The sequence below is a fragment of the Oculina patagonica genome, chromosome 8 (genome assembly GCF_052425735.1).
Source record: "Oculina patagonica isolate OP01 chromosome 8, crgOcupat, whole genome shotgun sequence".
Lineage (NCBI taxonomy): Eukaryota > Metazoa > Cnidaria > Anthozoa > Scleractinia > Oculinidae > Oculina > Oculina patagonica.
In genome coordinates, this window is record NC_135765.1 from 27698690 (window position 1) to 27718444 (window position 19755).

Sequence of the window (19755 nt, forward strand, 5' to 3'; positions counted from 1 at the left end):
GACGATGTTTCAAGAAATCAAATGAAAGAAGATTTTCTCCCAAGGTAATTAGATAGTACAAGATTCACTTAAGGCCAAAATGTTACTTGATCGGGCCTTGTGAACGTTTTCTCAATAACGTTTTAAGACTGCTTGGTTTTTGTTGTATTTTAGCACCTGAAAACTTCATCCACAATTTTCTCGAAAACGCTCTCATAAAAATTCTTCAAATTTTGCAGACCTTGAGAAAACTATGTCAAGTCCTAGATCTAGAAGCCTCTTTTCAAAATTATCCCTCTATTACCAGAAAATCGGTCTCGTGTAAAATGGGTGGTGACGTCATTATGTTGCTATGGTTACTCCGATTTCGATGAAACTTGTTTCTGACAAGATAGGTTTAATTTGAACTGTACTGAACACTGAAGTGCTGAAGACACCACTAACTTGGCAAATTGAATATTCAATCCACACCATTAACTTGAAACCCTCTAACTCAAACTGTTTTTCATTTCCCTTCAGGGTTTGAGTTATAGGGATTCTACTGTATATGTTATAATGAAATATTTGGACTTGAGAAACAAATTCTATGAGATCACAATGTCCCATTAGGACCCTTCCAGCAGGAGCCGACTATGGGTGAAAAGTAAGTATTATGCTCCTTGTGAAGAATTCGATCCATATCCATAATCCCGTAGTCCCGTCATGTTGTGGCGTATAATTTTCAAGATGGCGGGAATTAGTAAGCCAAAGAAACCGATTACTACGAAAACGACAATCACATCCATACTTATAAAATGAAAAAGACATATTGTGGGCCAAAAAAATAACCTAACATGCCTTGAGGACATTAATAAAAGGCTCCGGCTGAACAAACCCGAGTTTACCGAAAATCAAATATGAGCAAATCTTGCAACCGCACAGCACATTAAATACAGCCAACTAACTTGAAACGGTTCTTATGTATTGTGATTATTAATATTTATAAGTATTATGAGTTTGATTACGTACCTTATTAAGTCCTTTGGGTAAAATGCAGGCGACGATAGCGGACAAATCAACAAAATCAACACGCGTACGAAACAACCAACATCGAACCAAAACGAAACCACTGCAAGTCAAACTGATCACGTGATTACCTTGCCAGGGTAGGGAGCGTCAACAAGGCAAAGAAAATCACGTTTTGTTATATTTCTTGCTATTCCTGCTGAATGAACACGGGACTGAATCAATCCGTTAATTTTTATCGACAAACAGCTTTTCCTGGGCAACGGAGCGCCTTCCTCGAGTTTCGCGAGTGTCGCGTCTTGTGCGTGATTCTCGCTCAGTTTTCACGTCTTGCCTCGTGGAAAGAGAGAAATGCTTGGGTCAAGGTGACTTTTATATACTCCCTTCTCGTTATTATCTGCTATCGCCGTCTCTTCATTTTCCAAAGCTCGAGCCATTTTTCTTTCTTTTCTCCATAATAATAACATGTATGAAATTTTTATTCAAATTTCTGGGATTTCCGTTCCCACGCGCATCGAAGTTTGAGGCCCTTGCCTAGTAACTAATCTACGGGGGAAAACTTCAGTTTCACCTTAAAGACAACCTGTCTTCTTCCTTCAATATTTTCTCCCGAGAATTCACTGTGCAATGGTTTTCATAGTCCAGTTCCTGAACCCTCTCTTCAGCGCGCCCTTTATAGGGGTTAGGGCGCGCGGAAGAGAGAGTTTAGGGACTGGGCTATGGTTTTCACCGCAACCGGATTTATCAGATGGTCCGAGGGTCAGTCTCCTCTCCCCAGGTAACCTCGAACTTTCAGGTTATTGTCACCTGACTGATAAATACAAAGATGATTACACCTGTTTCTTAACACTGTTTTTGTTACTTTAATTTTCCTTTTGTAAAATCACTCAGTTCAACATATGTGGAATTTGTAGTCAATGTAAAAATTTTAATAGTGACTCTCATTCTCTCTAGCTATGATATCCAGCTAAAAATGACAAAGTTCTCATCAAGTAAAGAACATACACACATGTACTGTTGGTCAGCTTTTCATTAAGGTGACAGCTCTGTTAGAAAATTCTATAAGTTTAATAAACTTTTTTTGTCAAAGAACCAAGCACTATATGTGATTTTCACATCAATAGCAATGCTTGGGTCCAACCCATTAGTTCTAAAACAAATGCTGTTACATTATTTTGTTTCCTTCTCTACACGTGGAAAGGCAGTAAAACAATTTATAGAAGATGGACGTAAACAAAGCCGTTAGAGAAAAAAATTATGGTGATGAACATTTAAACGGCACGCAATGCGTGCATACATTACGCGGATGATGACGGAATGGTGTCAGTCACGAGAAATGAGAACTGAATTGGGTTTTGTAAAATTGTTGAGTGTGTAATCAAATTGAGCATAATTTAGTCATAAAATTCTAAATTGTAGAAAAACCCTGCATGCTGTTTTGAAACTCTATTGAGCCAGGTTAAGCATTTACTGTTCAGTATCACGATACTAGTATAGACTACGAGCTGCCCCTCTTCTTTGTCCGTCGAGAGAGTCGCGAAAAAACGCGCGAGTGAAAAATGGCCGCGCGAAACTTTTTTTAATTTGCACGTCTATCTCCGAGATTTCTCGCAGCCATGTTTTTACTCGCTTTGCACACGACGGACTACAATAAAAGACAACCCGTTTGTACTCTTGTACCAGTAGGTTCACATTAACAATAGCTTTTGACGAACTTAAACTGAAAGAGCTGTATATGAAGTTTGATTTCTTCCGTTTGTATCCCATGTTCCCAAACAGTTAATGTCCATGTTCCCTTGTTCCCTGAAACACCTGGGGAGCCAAAGTTCTCACTAATGTATTTTAGTAGATTTATTCATTATCAACAGTAAAATAACGGCATAATAGATTACTTGTTTTTCTAACATAACAAAAGTTAAACTACTTCAAGTGATCTAACATAACGATTCATGTTAAAAAAGTAGAAATTAAAACCAAAGTCTCGCACACTTACAACTTTACAGTGTGATCTAAGCGAGATAAAAAATCGTTGAAAGTCGCTGATACAATGCATGGATACAAGAAGTCATAATCATATACAATTGTAAACATGAACTCTCACTTGTTTTATATCTATTATTGGAATGTTAACGTCCTTATAACATTAACTGACTAGGCATATACGCCAGCAAGGTTTTAGATAAAACAATCTAACTAAATTATCTAACGCAACTGTACAAACACAATTCTTTTTAGAAGCACTAAACGTCCAAATCTTAACTACATAAATTCATACAAGCTCCATGAAGTTTCCCTTCGTTTTAGCACTAACCTACATTCAGCATACCTTATTGTCACCTTTATTCGTGGGAACTTAATTTGCCGTAAATTGAAGAGTTAAATTTCGAGAGACCTATACGATTTCACAGAAAAACCCAATTAAAGGGAAGAATATTTGCAAAAAAATTTTAGATGCTGATCCGCATTAAGAAAGGGGTATTCAAAGTTCTTAGAATCGGCAGTGCAGATTTTAAGGCCATATTGAACAATAACATTGAAAAGTTCAATAGCAAAACAAAACTTAAAAAAAGATAGACATGCATTGCTCGTTTGCTTCAAAGCTAAAAGTTAATCTACACAGTTGTAGGACTCGAAGAAAGCGAGCGTGAACACGGATAACCACGTAAGCTATCGTCACTGCTAATGGTTTTAAATTTTGCGTCACTTATTTTCGTAGACTTCTTTGCTTGTCTTTAATTGTGCAGATTTTTAACATTGCAAAAACTGCGAAAATAGCTAGCTGGCAATAAGGTACTCTTCTACTGTTTCCAAGTTATGAACATAATCAATTTAAACGTTTCTTTAAAATTATTCTATAGGCAAATAATTTTATTGTTATCAAAACTGCGCAAAATAGGTTATCTCATCTCCTTTAAAGAACAGAATTCAATAAAAAGCTCTCTAGTCATTTTTGCATTCTACCTCAATTAGAACCTTGGTCACTACAATGAGAACCACCCAACTAATCATCTTTTCTCATACCATGTTTGTACATGTGGTACAGTATTCCACAAACGTTGCGACAAAATTCACCGCACATCCAACAGGTGTATTTCTCCCTGTCTTCCAAGGATATCTTCTTGCATCTGTGTTTCTTTAAACCACTGTCATCTTTGAAGCCTTTACTGCATTGGCTGCACTTGTGGGGCAAATCACCATGAAATGATCTGTTAATATATAGATTTAGGCAAGCCTAAAAGCGGAGCTCCCCAGTTAATTATTTTGCACTTTATTGAAACCTGAATTCAAGCCATTGTACAATTTTAAGGCTAAGAATATAATATTCGTTTTATTTTTTTTTTATAAATTTTAATATTGTTACTTACTTTTTTTTACCGTGTCCCGGGGGGGGGGGGGAGAGGTACTCCCTAAAATTTACTCAAGGGGTGTGCCACTGAGTCGCTGAGACTCTGGACCTGTTCCAGAGAAAAACGGCTCAATTTGCGACCCTGTTCCAGACAAACAGTGCAAAATAGGTACCCTGTTCCAGACAATATCCACAATGAAAAATATATGAAGATAGATATAAAAACACTAGCGTACATCACAAAGCGCTCACTTGACTTTGTCTGTGGCTTGGAGAAAAACCAATGAGAGGAGCGGATTTTCATAGCTAAACTTGATAGTGTTCCACAGTCAAAAGAGTGATTTGTATACCCTGTTTCAGAGTCAGAGAGGCAAAAGGCACACCCTGTTGAGCAGCACATACCCGTATAGCCCTTATATGGGAGTACCGTATACAGCAACACCAAATAAGCCGAGAACAAACAAAATCAATCAAAACGTTTTAATTCCACCGACAGCATTATGATCCAGAAGTCTGGATGGGAAATTATGCTGCAAAACGGGTAATTATGTAACCTTCGAAGATAAGGACGGGGTAGTAGGGCTGCATGTTGGGGTAGATAGGCATATCACGTGGTAAATTAGCAAAGCACTTAACATTTAGAGTATATAGGAAATAATATACATCTACATTAAGAAAATGGTTAATTTTCTTTTTTTCATTCATTCATTTGTTTTTATTTTCACTATTTGCCTATATTTTAATTTTGAATGGAAATGGCAGAGGTCATACATGTAGCAAAGGGTTTATAGCATATTGCCATAAGCTAATGCCAAGCAAACCGGAGTGAAAGCTAACCACAAGCAAACTAGAGTGAAAGCTAATCCCAAGCACACCGGATGAATAAAGCTAACTGCGAGCAAACAGGGGTGAACCTAACTACAAGCAAACCGGAGTGAAACTAACTGGAAGCAAAGAAGGGACATTCTGTAACCCCATCCCACCCCCCTCGCCCCCCCCCCCCAAAAAAAAAAAGGATGATAGCACCTTTTTTACTATTACATGTCTTTTTGAGTCCCCTTCCTCTTAAGGGGTTTCACTTCACTTACAGAAATAAAAAAAAACAAAAATTCTGGGAAGATAGAATATTGTTTGTGTGTCTCAAACTCAGTTTTGTTCTTTGATTACGCAGAAAAAATAGAATCATGTTTGCTTGTGTATAAAACTATGCAAGAAAAAAAGCATCAATACTTTGACTGCTCTTTTAAAAATTTGTATGCTTTATTGTACACATTTTTGTGGAGTCATGTTGCCCATTCGTCATGAAGTTCACAAAGTAAGCAAATGAGTCACAATTTGGTTGCTTCATGGTACCTAATGGATACTGCAAATTTAATCTGGCTTTAGAATATTTCACTAATTTTAACATTATAGCTGTTCTTATAAATTGTACGCAGCATACAACACATAAGAATGAAATTGGTATTGCATATTGCTTGCAATCACGATTTTAACCTCTATACTTAAGAATTACACCAGTTTCAGCATTACCAATCCAAATTCAAATTATTACATTGCTTTTTACCTCCACTACCTCCCCCAAGGTCAACCAAAGATCTTATGATATACAGTAATTAGACAACTACATGTAAGTCCTGTGTAGTCGAGGGCTCAAAATATTTGGACACTTACAGGTCATGTTAACCGGCCAAAGAGATTTTAGCTTGGTCACATGTGGTTTCTTACCAGCCAAAACATTGAAAATAGCAATTTTAAACTCCCATTCATTTCTGCTGTTACTGTTTTGGCTGCATAAATTATTCTTAAAAAGATCACTTCATAATGCCCTTGTTACATCTAAAAAGATGTGAAAGAGACAGGTCAATCAAGAAGTTGTTTTCTGAAGTACACTGTAAATACGTTAACATTTAAAATATAAACTTTGCTCATTTGCAGCTTTTCTTGATTTCAATTTACATGTAATTTACTAGTCTCTTGAAAATGGCATCATGAAGACACCCAAACATCAAGCTGGATAATCTTAATCCTTCCTGTTTTCTTTTGATGTCCTTGTCCACATTCTGTTTTTGTGTCTGTGGCTCTGCAAATTCTGAAATTCATGTTAACCCTGAAAAAAGTCAAATGCCACAGATTAAATTAAAATTGATTAATTGGTATGAAAATCAATAATTTATAAAACAAAACACTTAACGCAAGCTTGTATAAAGTGAAGCAAAACTACTGGATGCGAAAGGATACCTTATATATTTAACAGAGATGTATCAGCACAGACTATTTTTTTTACTGATAACTGCGAAGTCAACTACAGAAAAAAAAACCGGTAACTCGAACTCGGATAACTCGAACAACCTTGCAAACTCAAACTCACTTCCATTTCCCTTGGATTTGACCCCACTTTTCAGTCATTTTTACTCGGTTAAATTCGAACTCGGATAACTCGAAAACCCCGCTAACTCGAACTAAATTTTGTTTCCCTTGAACAAAATTTGGGTCAAACTTTTTACGCTGATAACTCGAATTCCAGAACTTGCAACTCGCAACGGTTGCCCATTGATTATAGCAATGAACAGATCATGTATTTGACAGTCATTTTCCACTCTTAACAAAAGAATGTGTGGTCGCTTTAGAGTTTCTGGCAAGATAAGTTCAATTTGCACAGTACTGTATACTGAAGTGCTTAAAAATCAGTAAACTATCAATTATTAACTTGGCAAATAAAATATTCAATCAACCCCGCTAACTCGAAAAACCCCGCTAACTCGAACTCATTTTCGTTTCCCTTCAGAGTTCGAGTTAGCAGGGTTCTACTGTAAATATTTCAGGACCTGAACAATCGATGAAAATCGATGATCGGAAAATCAATCGATCAATCGATGACAATCGATTAATTACTGTTGATTGGCATCGATTGGCATCGGCCAATCGATGATCAATCGATAATCACACTTTGGTGGTCGCGAACTTCATCGATTGCCATCGATTGGCATTAAACACACAATCAATCCGAAGCATGAAGTAAATACTTACATATGTTGTTTTGTAAAAAAAAATAATAAAGCTCCTTTCCATTGAGATGAAGTTTACATCATAAGCTTTAATGTTTCTGTTTTTCATTCCAGTTTCCTACTGTTTGCTAGCGCTAGAATTCCAAAGACACTTCGTTATTCGTGACCGAGTCAAAAATGGCGGACGTGACAGGCGAAACTCATCACCAGACTCCCACTGTTGTCTCGTTTTCGTTCCGACGTACGGACGACGTATTTTTGAGTTCTCTCTGCTACTGTTTGATTTGAAATATTTCGGACGAGCGAGAAAATGTTTATGGACTACAAGACAGAGTTTTAGAAAAATTACATTGTACTTAGACAGCGAGGAATTCTGTAAGTTGCGATTTCTATTTACTTTGCCAGGAGTTGGTTCGAAAGCAAACCAGACCGAAAAGCGTACGCTTCGTTGATGGAGGCGAATAAGACTTAAGCTCAAAACGTTTGTTTTAAATAATTATTGCCTTATTACTGTTAAGTTAGTAAGTTTCTCGTTGTATTGACATTTTTTGGAAAGGTTATCATTGTTGTTGCTAATAAAATATAACATACAAGAGAGACCGTGTGTTTTAAAGTAAACATATTTATCAAATACTAGTCAAATAAAAAACGATGGCAGTTAAATGATCGATTGAATTGGTAATCGATGATATTGATAATCGATGAAAATCGATGTTAGTTAATTGATCGATTGTCATCGATTATCGATGAAATTGATAATCGATGACAATCGATAATCACAAAAACTTTAGCGATCGATTGTTCATCGATTATCAATATCAATCGATTAATTGATATCGATTGTCATCGATTGTTATCGATTGCCATCGATTATCGATTCCATCGATTGTTCAGGTCCTGATATTTTAATAAACTCAAAGCATCACTGCAAACCCTTACACTCCCTCTTTAAAAGGTTTGACCTTTAAATACTCCCCCTCCCCTCTACCCCTATATATACATGTACATGCATAGGAAAAACATTGCCACATCTTAAAAGCTTTTTTCTTAACAGTAATACTAAGATTTTTAAAGATACACATTTAATTAATAATAAGTTTGCATGCACAGCTGCATACAGTGTCTAAAATGGCATGAATTTACTCACAAAGATTCCAGTTTTCCAGTAGTCATTAACCTTTGTTGTGTGCATTTTCCAAATTCCACAACAAGATTGTGATTTTTTTATGACAAATATAACATTTACTGTTGACATTCTGAATGAAACCAGCAAAACAGACCTCAAAATCTCAAAATTGTTGACATTGTTATGTAATCCACATGAACGCTCAATAGTGAACAGAACTACATGACAAGTGGATTATTTAATATATTTGGGAACGAAAGAGCTAAGTAATGAAGCTGAAGTTTATTTACTCTGACTAAATGAACAGTAATTTTACCTCCATCATGAATATCAATAAACTGCATACACTGAATCGATCTATTTCACTCGGAGTTAACGAAATTCCAGGTGCTTCGTGCAAACTGACATCACTTTCATTCTCATCTCAGCTGCTCTTCCAGCACTGTAAAACAAAATAATCATATCACAAGCATTTAAAAATCGTAAGCTTAATTTTCTTCGAGATGTGTTGAAGTGATATTCTTTGTGAATTCGTTCCTCGAAGGCCCAACAATTATTTGTTTACATAATCAAATCCTCCTATTTGATCAGTAAAACCTGGTAAAACTGAATTTTAAGGAATAGTATTTTTCAACATTGTTCATGTCACAAGCAAATGCTTAGTGGCGAAAGCAAGTAAAATGTGCCGTCAATATAAGCTTACTTTGCGTATAAAGTAAGCTTAAGACAAAACGTAGAGATATTAAATGACGGAAACACTGCAGTTTTGTACTCACCAGTTGGCCGCAGTAGGTACACTCGTCTGCTCGTTTTATCTCCGTTCCCTTGTTCTCCGCTATTTCTTTGCCTGTTTCCTCGGCACCTCTCTTGCTATTTTAGTCGCTTTTCTTCGCTACTTTGCTACCAGGTTCGACAGGCGCTTTGCTTTTCTTTTTCGCCTGCTTTCTGTCCGGGTTTTCTGGATCTCTCGCGATCTCTTTCCCGTCGCAAATCGCTTAAACCCTGTTTCCTCGAAGTTAAGTTTACCCTGCTCTCGTTTGTAGTCATCGGCATAACAAGGAGCCAAAATAAATGTGTTTGTCTCAAGTTCTAACTTTCAGACTAGCTGTTTAGACCTCACACTTTTTTTTCCTCACACTGCAAAATTATTTCGCGCCAGTACTGCGCGAGTTGTCAAGACCTTTCAAGATCCCGGATGTGCGCAACACCGTACGTACGTTTGTACGCCGCCGTACGCGCCCGCGAGGCATGCCGCTAGCCATGATGACCATGAAAACTCGGATGCAGAGGTTTCCTATTTTATTTCATGTGTTTTTTTTTTTTTTTCATGTGTTTTTTTTTTATGGGTATGGTGCTCCGCTCTGCGGCCCTTACGGGCCGCTAAGGAGCTCCGCTATGATATGACAGACCTGAATGTTGAGTGAAACGTTTGTCACATTGAGTGCATTTAAAGGGTTTCTCACCACTGTGAATTCTCTGGTGATCTTCCAAAGTTCTTGACTGATTAAAACGTTTTTCACATTGAGTACATTTGTACGGCTCTTCACCACTGTGGGTTTTCAGATGACAATGCAAACTTGATGAATGTTTAAAGCATTTGCTACACTGAGTACATTTGTAGGCTCTCTCATCACTGTGAATTCTGAGGTGACTTTTCAAATGTCCTGCCTGGCTAAAACACTTGGCACATTGAGTACATTTAAACGGTTTTTCGCCACTGTGAATCCTTAGATGTCTCTTTAATTTTGACTGGTAATGAAAACATTTCTCACAAACAGTGCACTTCAATGCCTTGTCCTTATTCCTCCTCGCCATATTCACACCTGTACTTGACTCCTGGCAACCTTTTCAAAATTAGAAAGCAATATTCTGTAAGATAAAGTAGCAGTTCAAACTGTAAAAGGATTTATTTGAGAGCATAATTTATATTGTAAGGATAACACTAGAAGTAAAAGAAATATGGTTGTTTGCTGTTTGGACCACACATTGGCCAGTAAAAAGTGCAGGTTACAAAGCACAGGTCACTGTGAAAACACCATCCCAAACACTAAATACTATCCCAAACTGTTTTTGCTAATGTTCAGGGCCAAGCGACTCTGTTTAGCCAGTTCGTATATTAGTTACATGGTGATCAACCTATGCTTGTTACCCATGTTTTATACAGGCCACCAACATCAGCAATTGCACCAAATGCTTTTCTTTTAGCAGTGTTTTTATAGAAAGTGGGACAATTTCAACGAATAACTTAATCAGGAAATTCAACAATTCAAAGCCCACTTTCATCCTGCATGATTTTAAGAGCTTTCACTGTCTAATGTGTGCCCTAATTGAAACAAAATTAGTCGTGTGTAACTTAGTTGGGGGAAGCATGAATTTAAACAAATCTTTTTGTAGCAAAAGATAGTCTACTGTAAATCCACAGCCTAGCAGATATTTTTCAAGATTCCACAAAGAAAACTGGAGTCAGGTTCAAAAGGAAACTTTAAGGGCCGATTATTTAAACAAAGCCTAGGTTAGCCGTTGTTTAAGGCTAAATCGAAGTTTAGACGACGACTCCATAAACCATGGCTAACCGGAGTCTAAATTGCATTATTTGAACGCCGATGAGCCGGAGTTTACGAAGACAACATTTAGACACCGTCTAACAAGTGAAGCTAGTGTTTTGAGATCATGCATGTGTGCTACTCCCACAGGAATATTATTGTCTTGCTGTTGTTTTCTTTTAATAAAAGGACTGCATACATAATGCAGTATAGAGCTGTGCGAAAATATTTTCAAACAATTTTACCTGCGGTTGTAAAGGAAATGAAAAAATGGAATCAAATATCACTTTAAACCAGCTGAGAGGTTCAGAAAGTTTTTCATGCGAGTTGCTTGGAGGTGAATAGCAAAGGATATCTTAAGTTTGAGTAGCCAATCAACGCACACCAACAATGTTTTCCACTGTTTTAGTATATACTAACATGTCCTATTTCATTCTCGTCCCCATAGCCCTTTCATTTCTCTTAGCCGGCTTGGCACGAGAAAACGGAGGGCTCTGGGGACAAAGGATTTTTGAATTAATTCGATTTTTTTTATTGGCTCTTTGGAAAAAAGAATTCCTAAATGGAAGTCGAAAACGTAACGACTCTCTCGTACATTCTTTTGAAACGTCATGACTGCATACATAAAGACCGGAAATCCTAAAATCTAGGACTGGAAATCCTGTGTCCCCAGAGCCCTTTGTTTCCTCGTACCAAGGCCTAGCCGGCTAAGAGAAACGAAAGGGCTATGGGGACGAGAATGGTCCTATTTTGGTTGCAGTTCCATTAAAATTTACAATATAGCCACTGTATAACACACAAAGGAATTCTTGTGGGCTACATTTTTTTTTATAGAAAATAGCTTAAAACTAAAGAAGCTAAGTATCCTGGCTGTGTAAATTGTTTGTTGAATTTCAAACAACTACTTTACTTCATTCTCTTGTTTTGTTGTTTCAATGATTTTTTTTATACAACACGGTTTCATCAGTAACGTTTTGCTTGTTTAAATGAAAGTGAGACAGTGTCAAAGAAGGCAACAGATGAAGAATGAATCGTTGCAATTTATTTCTCTTCTTTAGAGTGGTGCCCATCACCATTTTGACGTGAATTATCAGGGCTCAACAAAACCCCTGCCCGGTCGTCCGGGACAAGTAAATTTTCCTGCTGGACAAGTGACTTTTCATGCTCTCTTGCCCCAGGGGCAAAGGCCATGGCAAACCATCATCATGAATTTTAAATAAGTTTGAGAACCTGGACAAGGGGGTAAAGTATCTGGGCAAGCAAAATTTGAGAGTTACTTGCCCCATGGGCAAGCTGGAATTCAAGTTTTTTCGAGCCCTGAGTCCATACAAAATTAACTGGAAATTAGTGTATTTAGCAAAACAAGCCAGGCTTTAGAAAAGCTTACTGGTAAGAAAAAGTTTTTTTTAGCCACAAATGGAAGACAGGACATCTCACTTTGGTTCTTTTGAAATCAAAATTAGTGGCAAATTTGAAATATTTACAGTGAAAGGTGCACATAAAAATTCTGAATAAGTTAAATTTGAACGTGTACATGGAAATCCAACTAGCTAGGTTTGCCATCTTTGTCAGCCTTTCAGAATTCCTTTATAGTCGAAGGGAGGACTATGAATTTGAAATGTAAGTGAAATGGTATCTTTGCTTATTTGCGAAGAAGTCACCAAGGATAAGAATAAATTAAACCTTCATATTACCAGTGTTGTGTGTATTTGTAATTGCCACAACAAGAGCTCTTAGAGCTTACAACTGCGCTGGTCTCGTGAGCACTTTATGGGAGCCATGTGGGGGGAATAAAAAATGCACCCCCCTCCCGTTATACCCTTTACCTGTGTCGAACTATGTTGCGACTGACAAACAAGATGGTAAGAAAACACCTTGCGTGACATTTCATGGTTGACTAGTTCCATCCGAAATTAAACATTTTTCTTATATGCTAATGGTGGCCAAATTTAATTCTTACGATCTTGATCCGCACGGGGTTTATTATTATTAAAATCTTAAAAAAATCTTTTAAATCAGCATCCGGTGTTGTCTTGAATTACCGTTTCAAGATTGAATAACCAGCTCCGAAAATGGAATATTGGAGCAAATAATTAAATCAAATTTGAGAAGAACACTAGACCTGTGTTTTGCTGAATGGGAATTCCCCAGGGAATTAATTTACCAATGACGTAACCCTTGCAAGTCAGGGCATGTTTGTCTCAGTGGTTTTCCATCAGATTTCAGAAATCCTATAGATGACACAGCTCCAAAAATAAATAACGCTACAAAATCCATATATTTCACACTTAACATGCTAAGTTTAGACCAGAGGATTTGTTTAGTTTCCGTTTGTAGCAGATTTAAATCTTTCAGAGCATTGCGTGATTCTTGCCGATCAGTGCCTTGTGAAAGTAAAAATTTGTTAACGCCAGAATTCCAAGATACAAACGTAATGTAAATAAATGTAAATTCTTGCCCGCTAAAGCATGAAATTTTAGTATTTTTTTCGATTCAAACGCTTCAAAATACTTCACACTGAATTTTGTAAGTAAAGATTAATGGATTCGCAAAGATTTGAAAGGTAGCTGATAATAGCTTTGAAAAATTATGTGACTCGAGGTCTAGCCGATCGAAAGTGAAACTTGTCATTTCAGCACATTCTTTTACACCAACGTAATGGTATTTATTCACAGATTCTGGCCCGCTGAAATATATTTTTCTTTCGACGCATGAAAATTTAGAATTTCCTTTGAATAAAACGCTTCAAAATCGAATATTTCACACTAAACATTCTTTGTAAAGACAAAAAATGTTTCCATTTGTAACTGATTTGTAGCTTCTAAACATTGCGTGACATGAGCCTGATCAAGTGGAGGTTTGGTACAGGTCACCGACAAAACGAAAAATAATAATAATAATAAACCCCGTGCAGAGCAAGAACATGCCAGCGCAGTTAATAAGTGGTGCTGAGTCTTGTCTTATTAAAGTTTTGTGCTCTTGGATGAACATTTTTTATGCCATATTAAAAATGGTTTTCATTTGTCCTATAAGAAAAAATGCACTTTAGAGGTCTAGAAAAGCAGCTGAATGCCCTCGCCTAATGGCTCGGGCATCCACTAGCAGCTTTTTCTTATAGAACATGGAAAACCCTCTTCTGACTGGTAAATGAATAAAACTCTCATGAAATATTTGGATTTAGGTGACAAATTCTAGAAGATAACAATGTCCCATTTGTCCCCTTCCAGCAAATAGCCAACTTTGGGTGAAAAGTAAGTATTAACTCACTATTTGCTACTCGTGAAGAATTCAGATCCATATCCTTAATCTCGTAGTCCCGCCATGTTGTCAAGTTGTAATTTTCAAGATGGCGGGAGTTTACATGTGTAATAGTAAGTCGAAGAAACTGATTGCTACGAAAATGACAATCAAACCCAATAATTAAAGAAGAAAAGGCATATTGTGAACCATAAAATAACTTAGCATGTCATGTGGACATTAATAAAAGGTTCCGTTGCATAAAACAAACCCGAGTTGATCGACTATCAAGACCTATCAAATATGAGCAAATCTTGGAACACAGCACATTACAGCCAACTGAACTTTAAACGGTTCTTGTGCACTGTGATCATCAATATTTATAAGTATTATGAGTTTGATTACGTACCTTAAAAGTCCTTTGGGTAAAAATGCAGGCGACGATAGCGGACAAATCAACACGCGTACGAAACAACCAACATCGAACCAAAACGAAACCACTGCAAGTCAAACTGATCACGTGATTTCGCGGTCGAGTGAAAATTGGCACGGCCGAGCTAGCCTGTTCCAGGCGTTCGGTTAGTTGGGAAGCGGCGCGAGGAGCGGCGAGCGAAAAAATGGGGAGGGGACTAAGGCGAGGGGGGGGCCCGCCCTCCTCCCCGCCCCCCTCCCCCTTCTCTTTTTTCGCTCGCCGTTTTTCGCGCTTCCCAACTAACCGAACGCCTGGAACAGGCTACGGTAACCTGCGATCAGGCTTTCTTTTTTTTCGCGGCGGAGGGAAGGCGAAAAAAGGAAAGCCTGATACAATTACTTGTGAAGTCGTCTGCCGCCCCCTAATTAAAGTATCTGTCAACGTCGTCGAGAATGTCGGCGATGCCATCAGATAAGCGTGATTAGCGCCTTCAAATTATATTTTTCATTGTGTCTAGATACCCGGCAGCCGGGAAGTGTTTTCAAAATACTACATACCCGGCAGTCTGAAATTATTCTAGAATTTCCACGGAAAAACCAATCCAATCCTCCTCAAAACTATAGATCTTTGCTTAGAAATGCCAAGCGATTTCAATTATAGTTTTGGCTTTGTGTTTGAGGAAATTTTCGAGCTTGGGCATACTACAAAATCTTGATTCTTCGACACTTAGAAAAAATTCGTACTCTGACTCCGGTGTCAACTCTTATAGAATAATTTCTACAAAAACTGAAGTTGAAACCCTGCGAGAGTATTCGATATTTGCTGAGAAATGCGAAGCGATTCTAAATAATGTTTTGCTTTTGTTGTGGACGAATTCAGTCTTGGCTTCGGCGTACTATAAAATCCTCGACTCACGGGCACGGTTGTTCAAAAGACTAGATACCCGGCAGTCAAAAATTCATGAATAATCAATACATTCAATATCCACAAAAATGATCATTGAAACCTAGTTCCCGAGAGTATTTCAGTATTTCAATTTTCGGTCGGAAATACCAAGCGAGTTTTTACAATGTCGAGTTTTTACCTTTGTCACGCCACTAAAGTGTCACACCGGAAGTTACATCGGTGGCGGACTTTCGTCACCGAACGCTCAAGCGTTTTGTAGCTATTTTGTACTACTTTGCCGAGGCAATTGTTGAGACCTTAAGTTGGAAAATCGCTTGGTATTTCCACACCGACATCTCAGCAGGTTCAAATGGAAATTTTGATGGAAAAACGGGAAGCATTTTTGACTGCCGGGTATGTAGTCTTTGAAAAATCGTGCCCGTGAGTAGAGGATTATAAAAGTTGGTACAATTTGTGCAAAACCAAACTGACATTGTAAAAACTCGCTTGGTATTTCCGACCGAAAATTGAAATACTGAAATACTCTCGGGAACTAGGTTTCAATGATCATTTTTGTGGATATTGAATGTATTGATTATTCATGAATTTTTGACTGCCGGGTATCTAGTCTTTTGAACAACCGTGCCCGTGAGTCGAGGATTTTATAGTACGCCGAAGCCAAGAGAATTCGTCCACAACAAAAGCAAAACATTATTTAGAATCGCTTCGCATTTCTCAGCAAATATCGAATACTCTCGCAGGGTTTCAACTTCAGTTTTTGTAGAAATTATTCTATAAGAGTTGACACCGGAGTCAGAGTACGAATTTTTTCTAAGTGTCGAAGAATCAAGATTTTGTAGTATGCCCAAGCTCGAAAATTTCCTCAAACACAAAGCCAAAACTATAATTGAAATCGCTTGGCATTTCTAAGCAAAGATCTATAGTTTTGAGGGGGGATTGGATTGGTTTTTCCGTGGAAATTCTAGAATAATTTCAGTCTGCCGGGTATGTAGTATTTTGAAAACACTTCCCGGCTGCCGGGTATCTAGACACAATGTATATTTTTACTCTCACAAACGTGTGTTTGAATAACCCTTTTGAACGAGCTGATCGGATGGTTTTTAAAATTTGTTTTCTGCAAAGGCTGATTTTGTGTAAGGCTCAGATTAGACATTTCAAGGTTGTAGTTTTCGTCACTGGCACGATCGTCTGGCTTTGGTGGTGTGATGTAATAATCTTCGACACCATTGGTGATAGATCACGCTCTTGCCGAATTCTATCGGAAGCACCGCCAAAACATCTTTTCTTTTACAAACTATTCGTCGAATGCACTCCCTTTGTTCGTCTTTAAATGTTTTGTGAACAAAACTCTTAAGAGATTTTCTAAAAGCTAGAAGAACTCGCTCTCTACTGAGGCCCTGTAAGGGTAAATTCCGACAGGCGACACGGCTCTGAAACGGCGACATGAAGGAGCTGAAATGACAACGAACGACAGGATGCTCCCGTGAAATAACGACAGCGACAAAGAAAAAACAAAATCGACAGCGACATTAATAAATTCACTCCATGTTCTCTTTGTACCGGCTCAGAATAAAGGAAAACCCCTCTTAGCTACTTCAGTTTTTCAAAATTTCTGGGGGAGCATCTCCCCAGACCCCCCTACGAAGGTGTCTCCTTCGGCATCCCAAAAAACCTGCAATGCTGTCCCAAATCAGAGTCAAAGTCTCGCTCTTTCCCAACAAATCTAAATCATATAAGAGATCCACGAATAGGGAATATTATGGTGACAAAATTATGAAAACGCATTATTTCGTGTTATGCACTCCGGACTCGAACTTTTTCTACACTATCAGTGGCTATGGACGAATTCGAAATTCCGACAGCGACATGCGAACCTTTTGAAATTGCGACGTGAAAAGATTTGAAATTCAGACGGGGGACATGAAGACCCCCCCCCTAACAGAGCCTCTCTACTTCATTCCGCTCAACACCCGCCATGATAACAATCATCTACGCGTGATATTTTTGGACCGGAAATTAGACTTGAACTCAATTAGCCAATCAGGATAGAGTTTTAATGTTGCCTTTTGTTTTCTGACCAATCAGAAAAAAGTCCAGATTCTGGACTTTTTACAGACGACTCGACAAGAAATTGTATCAGGCGTTCATTTTTCCGTTGACCCTTCCGCCGCGCCTGATCGCAGGTTAAGGCTACGGCCGAGCTAGATCCTGTCCCGAGAAAAATATGAACACATGAACAATTCCAACGTGGAATACCAGAGGCAGGCAGCTTTTATCTCCTGTTAAAAAAAGTGCTGACTTTTCTATGGTCGAGGTGAACATACACGTTCTAAATTGGTCACAGTAAATACGCCATATTGTATAAAACACAACTAAAACCGCGCGAAAGTGCTAAAAAGGGCCTGGAAACGGAAGATTCGTTCAAATGGTAAGGAAATTTCCGATGTTCCGTTCCGAACGGAAAAAGTGGAGTACCTGTAGAGGTAGTCCACAATTTCCGAATGGAATTTCCGGAAAATTACCTTACCATTTGACTTCAAACCGAAATTTCCGGATTTTTTGGCTAAACGGTAAGCACCCTGGGCAACGAGCGCCTCCCTCGAGTTTCGCGAGTGTCACGTCTTCTGCGTGATTCTCGCGCGGTTTTTACGTCTCGCCGGGTGAACAGTTTTGAAAGCAGAGAAATGGGTCACGGTGTCTTTCATATACTCCCTTCTCGTTCTTATCGACTATCGCTGTCTAATTCTTTTCCGAAGCTCGAGCCATTTTCGTTTCTTTGCTCAATAATAATAACATGTATAAAAAGTTCATTTTGAAAAAATTTCTGGGATTTCCGGTAATGTATCCATGTTAGACCCACCAAGCGTCCCGAACATCTAATTTACATATCGTTACTTAGTCAATACTCTGCGCTCTGATAACGTGAGTTAGATGAGCAACTCAGCACCCTAGAAAGACAGAATAATCTAGCACGAGGTCAATATGCTGCCTTCGGATAACAACAGTTCCATAAACACTCATCACAAGAGTAGGACATAATAATCAACACGAGGTCAATATGCTGTCCTTCGTGCCAGATTATTCTGTCTTACCTGTGTGGTGAGTTCCTTTTGGAACTCGTGTTATCTGAGGTCAGCATATTAATCTCGTGCTAAATTATTCTGTCTTTCTTGGGTGTTGAGTTCCTCATCGAACTCACGTTATCAGAGCGCAGCGTATTGACCTCGTGCTGGATTATGCAGTCTAACTTGGGCGGTGAGTTCCTTATGGAACTCATGTTATCTGGGGACAGCATATTGACCTCGTGTTAATTATTATGTCCCACTCTTGTGATGAGTACCTTATGCATATGGAGCTCGTGTTATCTGAGGGCAGCATATTGACCTCGTGTTAAATTATTCTGTCTTACTTGAGTGCTGAGTTCCTCATCGAACTCACGTTATCAGAGCGCAGCGTATTGACCTCGTGCTGGATTATTCTGTCTAACTTCTGTGTTGAGTTCCTTATGGAGCTCATGTTATTTGAGGTCAGCAAATTAACCTCGTGTTAAATAATTGAGATCCACGAGATCCATAAAGAAATCACCACCATCACCACCTAAGTAAGACAGAATAATCTATCATGAGGTCAATATGCTGCGATCAGAGAACATAAGTTCCATAAGGAACATACCACCCATGTAAGACAGAATAATCTAGCACGAGGTCAATATGCTGCCTTCGGATAACAACAGTTCCTCGAGGAACTCATCACAAGAGTAGGACATAATAAGTAACACGAGGTCAATATGCTGTCCTCAGATAAGATGAGTTCCATAAGGAACTCACCAACCAAGTAAGACGGAATAATAAAGAACTTGGTCAATGTGCTGACCTCATATAATAAGAGTTCCATGAGGAACTCACCACCCATGTAAGACTTAATAATCTAGCACGAGGTGAATATGCTACTCTCAGATAACTTGAGTTCCATAAGGAACTCACCACCCATGTAAGACAGAATAATCCAACACGAGGTCAATATGCCCCCCTCAGACAACGTGAATTCTGTAAGAAGCTCACCGCCCAAGTAAGTAAAACAGAAAAATTTAGCGCGAGGTCAATATGATGACCTGAGATAACATGACGTCCGTTAGAAACTCACCACACAAGAATAATCTAGCGCGAGGTCAATATTCTGCCCTCATATAACTTGAG

General features: G+C 38.4%; 2 protein-coding genes and 1 long non-coding RNA gene across 3 annotated transcripts in view; all 3 read right to left on the bottom strand.

Moving 5' to 3' along the window:
* The window catches only part of LOC144663761 (uncharacterized), a 15300-nt gene extending 14221 nt beyond the window's left edge, over positions 1-1079 (bottom strand). Inside the window, exon 1 of the mRNA XM_078524819.1 lies at positions 988-1079. The gene's annotated coding sequence lies outside the window, so the exon portion shown is untranslated. The remainder of the gene's footprint in view (positions 1-987) is intronic.
* Positions 1080-2808: 1729 nt separating this feature from the next.
* Positions 2809-14301, bottom strand: LOC144663771 (uncharacterized). The gene is made up of 3 exons (XM_078524838.1): positions 14272-14301; positions 9856-10305; positions 2809-4194 (listed from the first exon to the last, which is right to left on the bottom strand). The coding sequence occupies exons 2-3, from the start codon at positions 10274-10276 to the stop codon at positions 3986-3988; spliced, it is 630 nt and encodes a 209-aa protein (XP_078380964.1). The 5' UTR covers positions 10277-10305; positions 14272-14301; the 3' UTR covers positions 2809-3985.
* Positions 5572-9853, bottom strand: LOC144663800 (uncharacterized). Its single transcript, XR_013572668.1, has 3 exons — positions 9238-9853; positions 8778-8903; positions 5572-6437 (listed from the first exon to the last, which is right to left on the bottom strand). It is a non-coding gene; the product is annotated as an uncharacterized LOC144663800 (long non-coding RNA).
* Positions 14302-19755: the final 5454 nt, after the last annotated feature.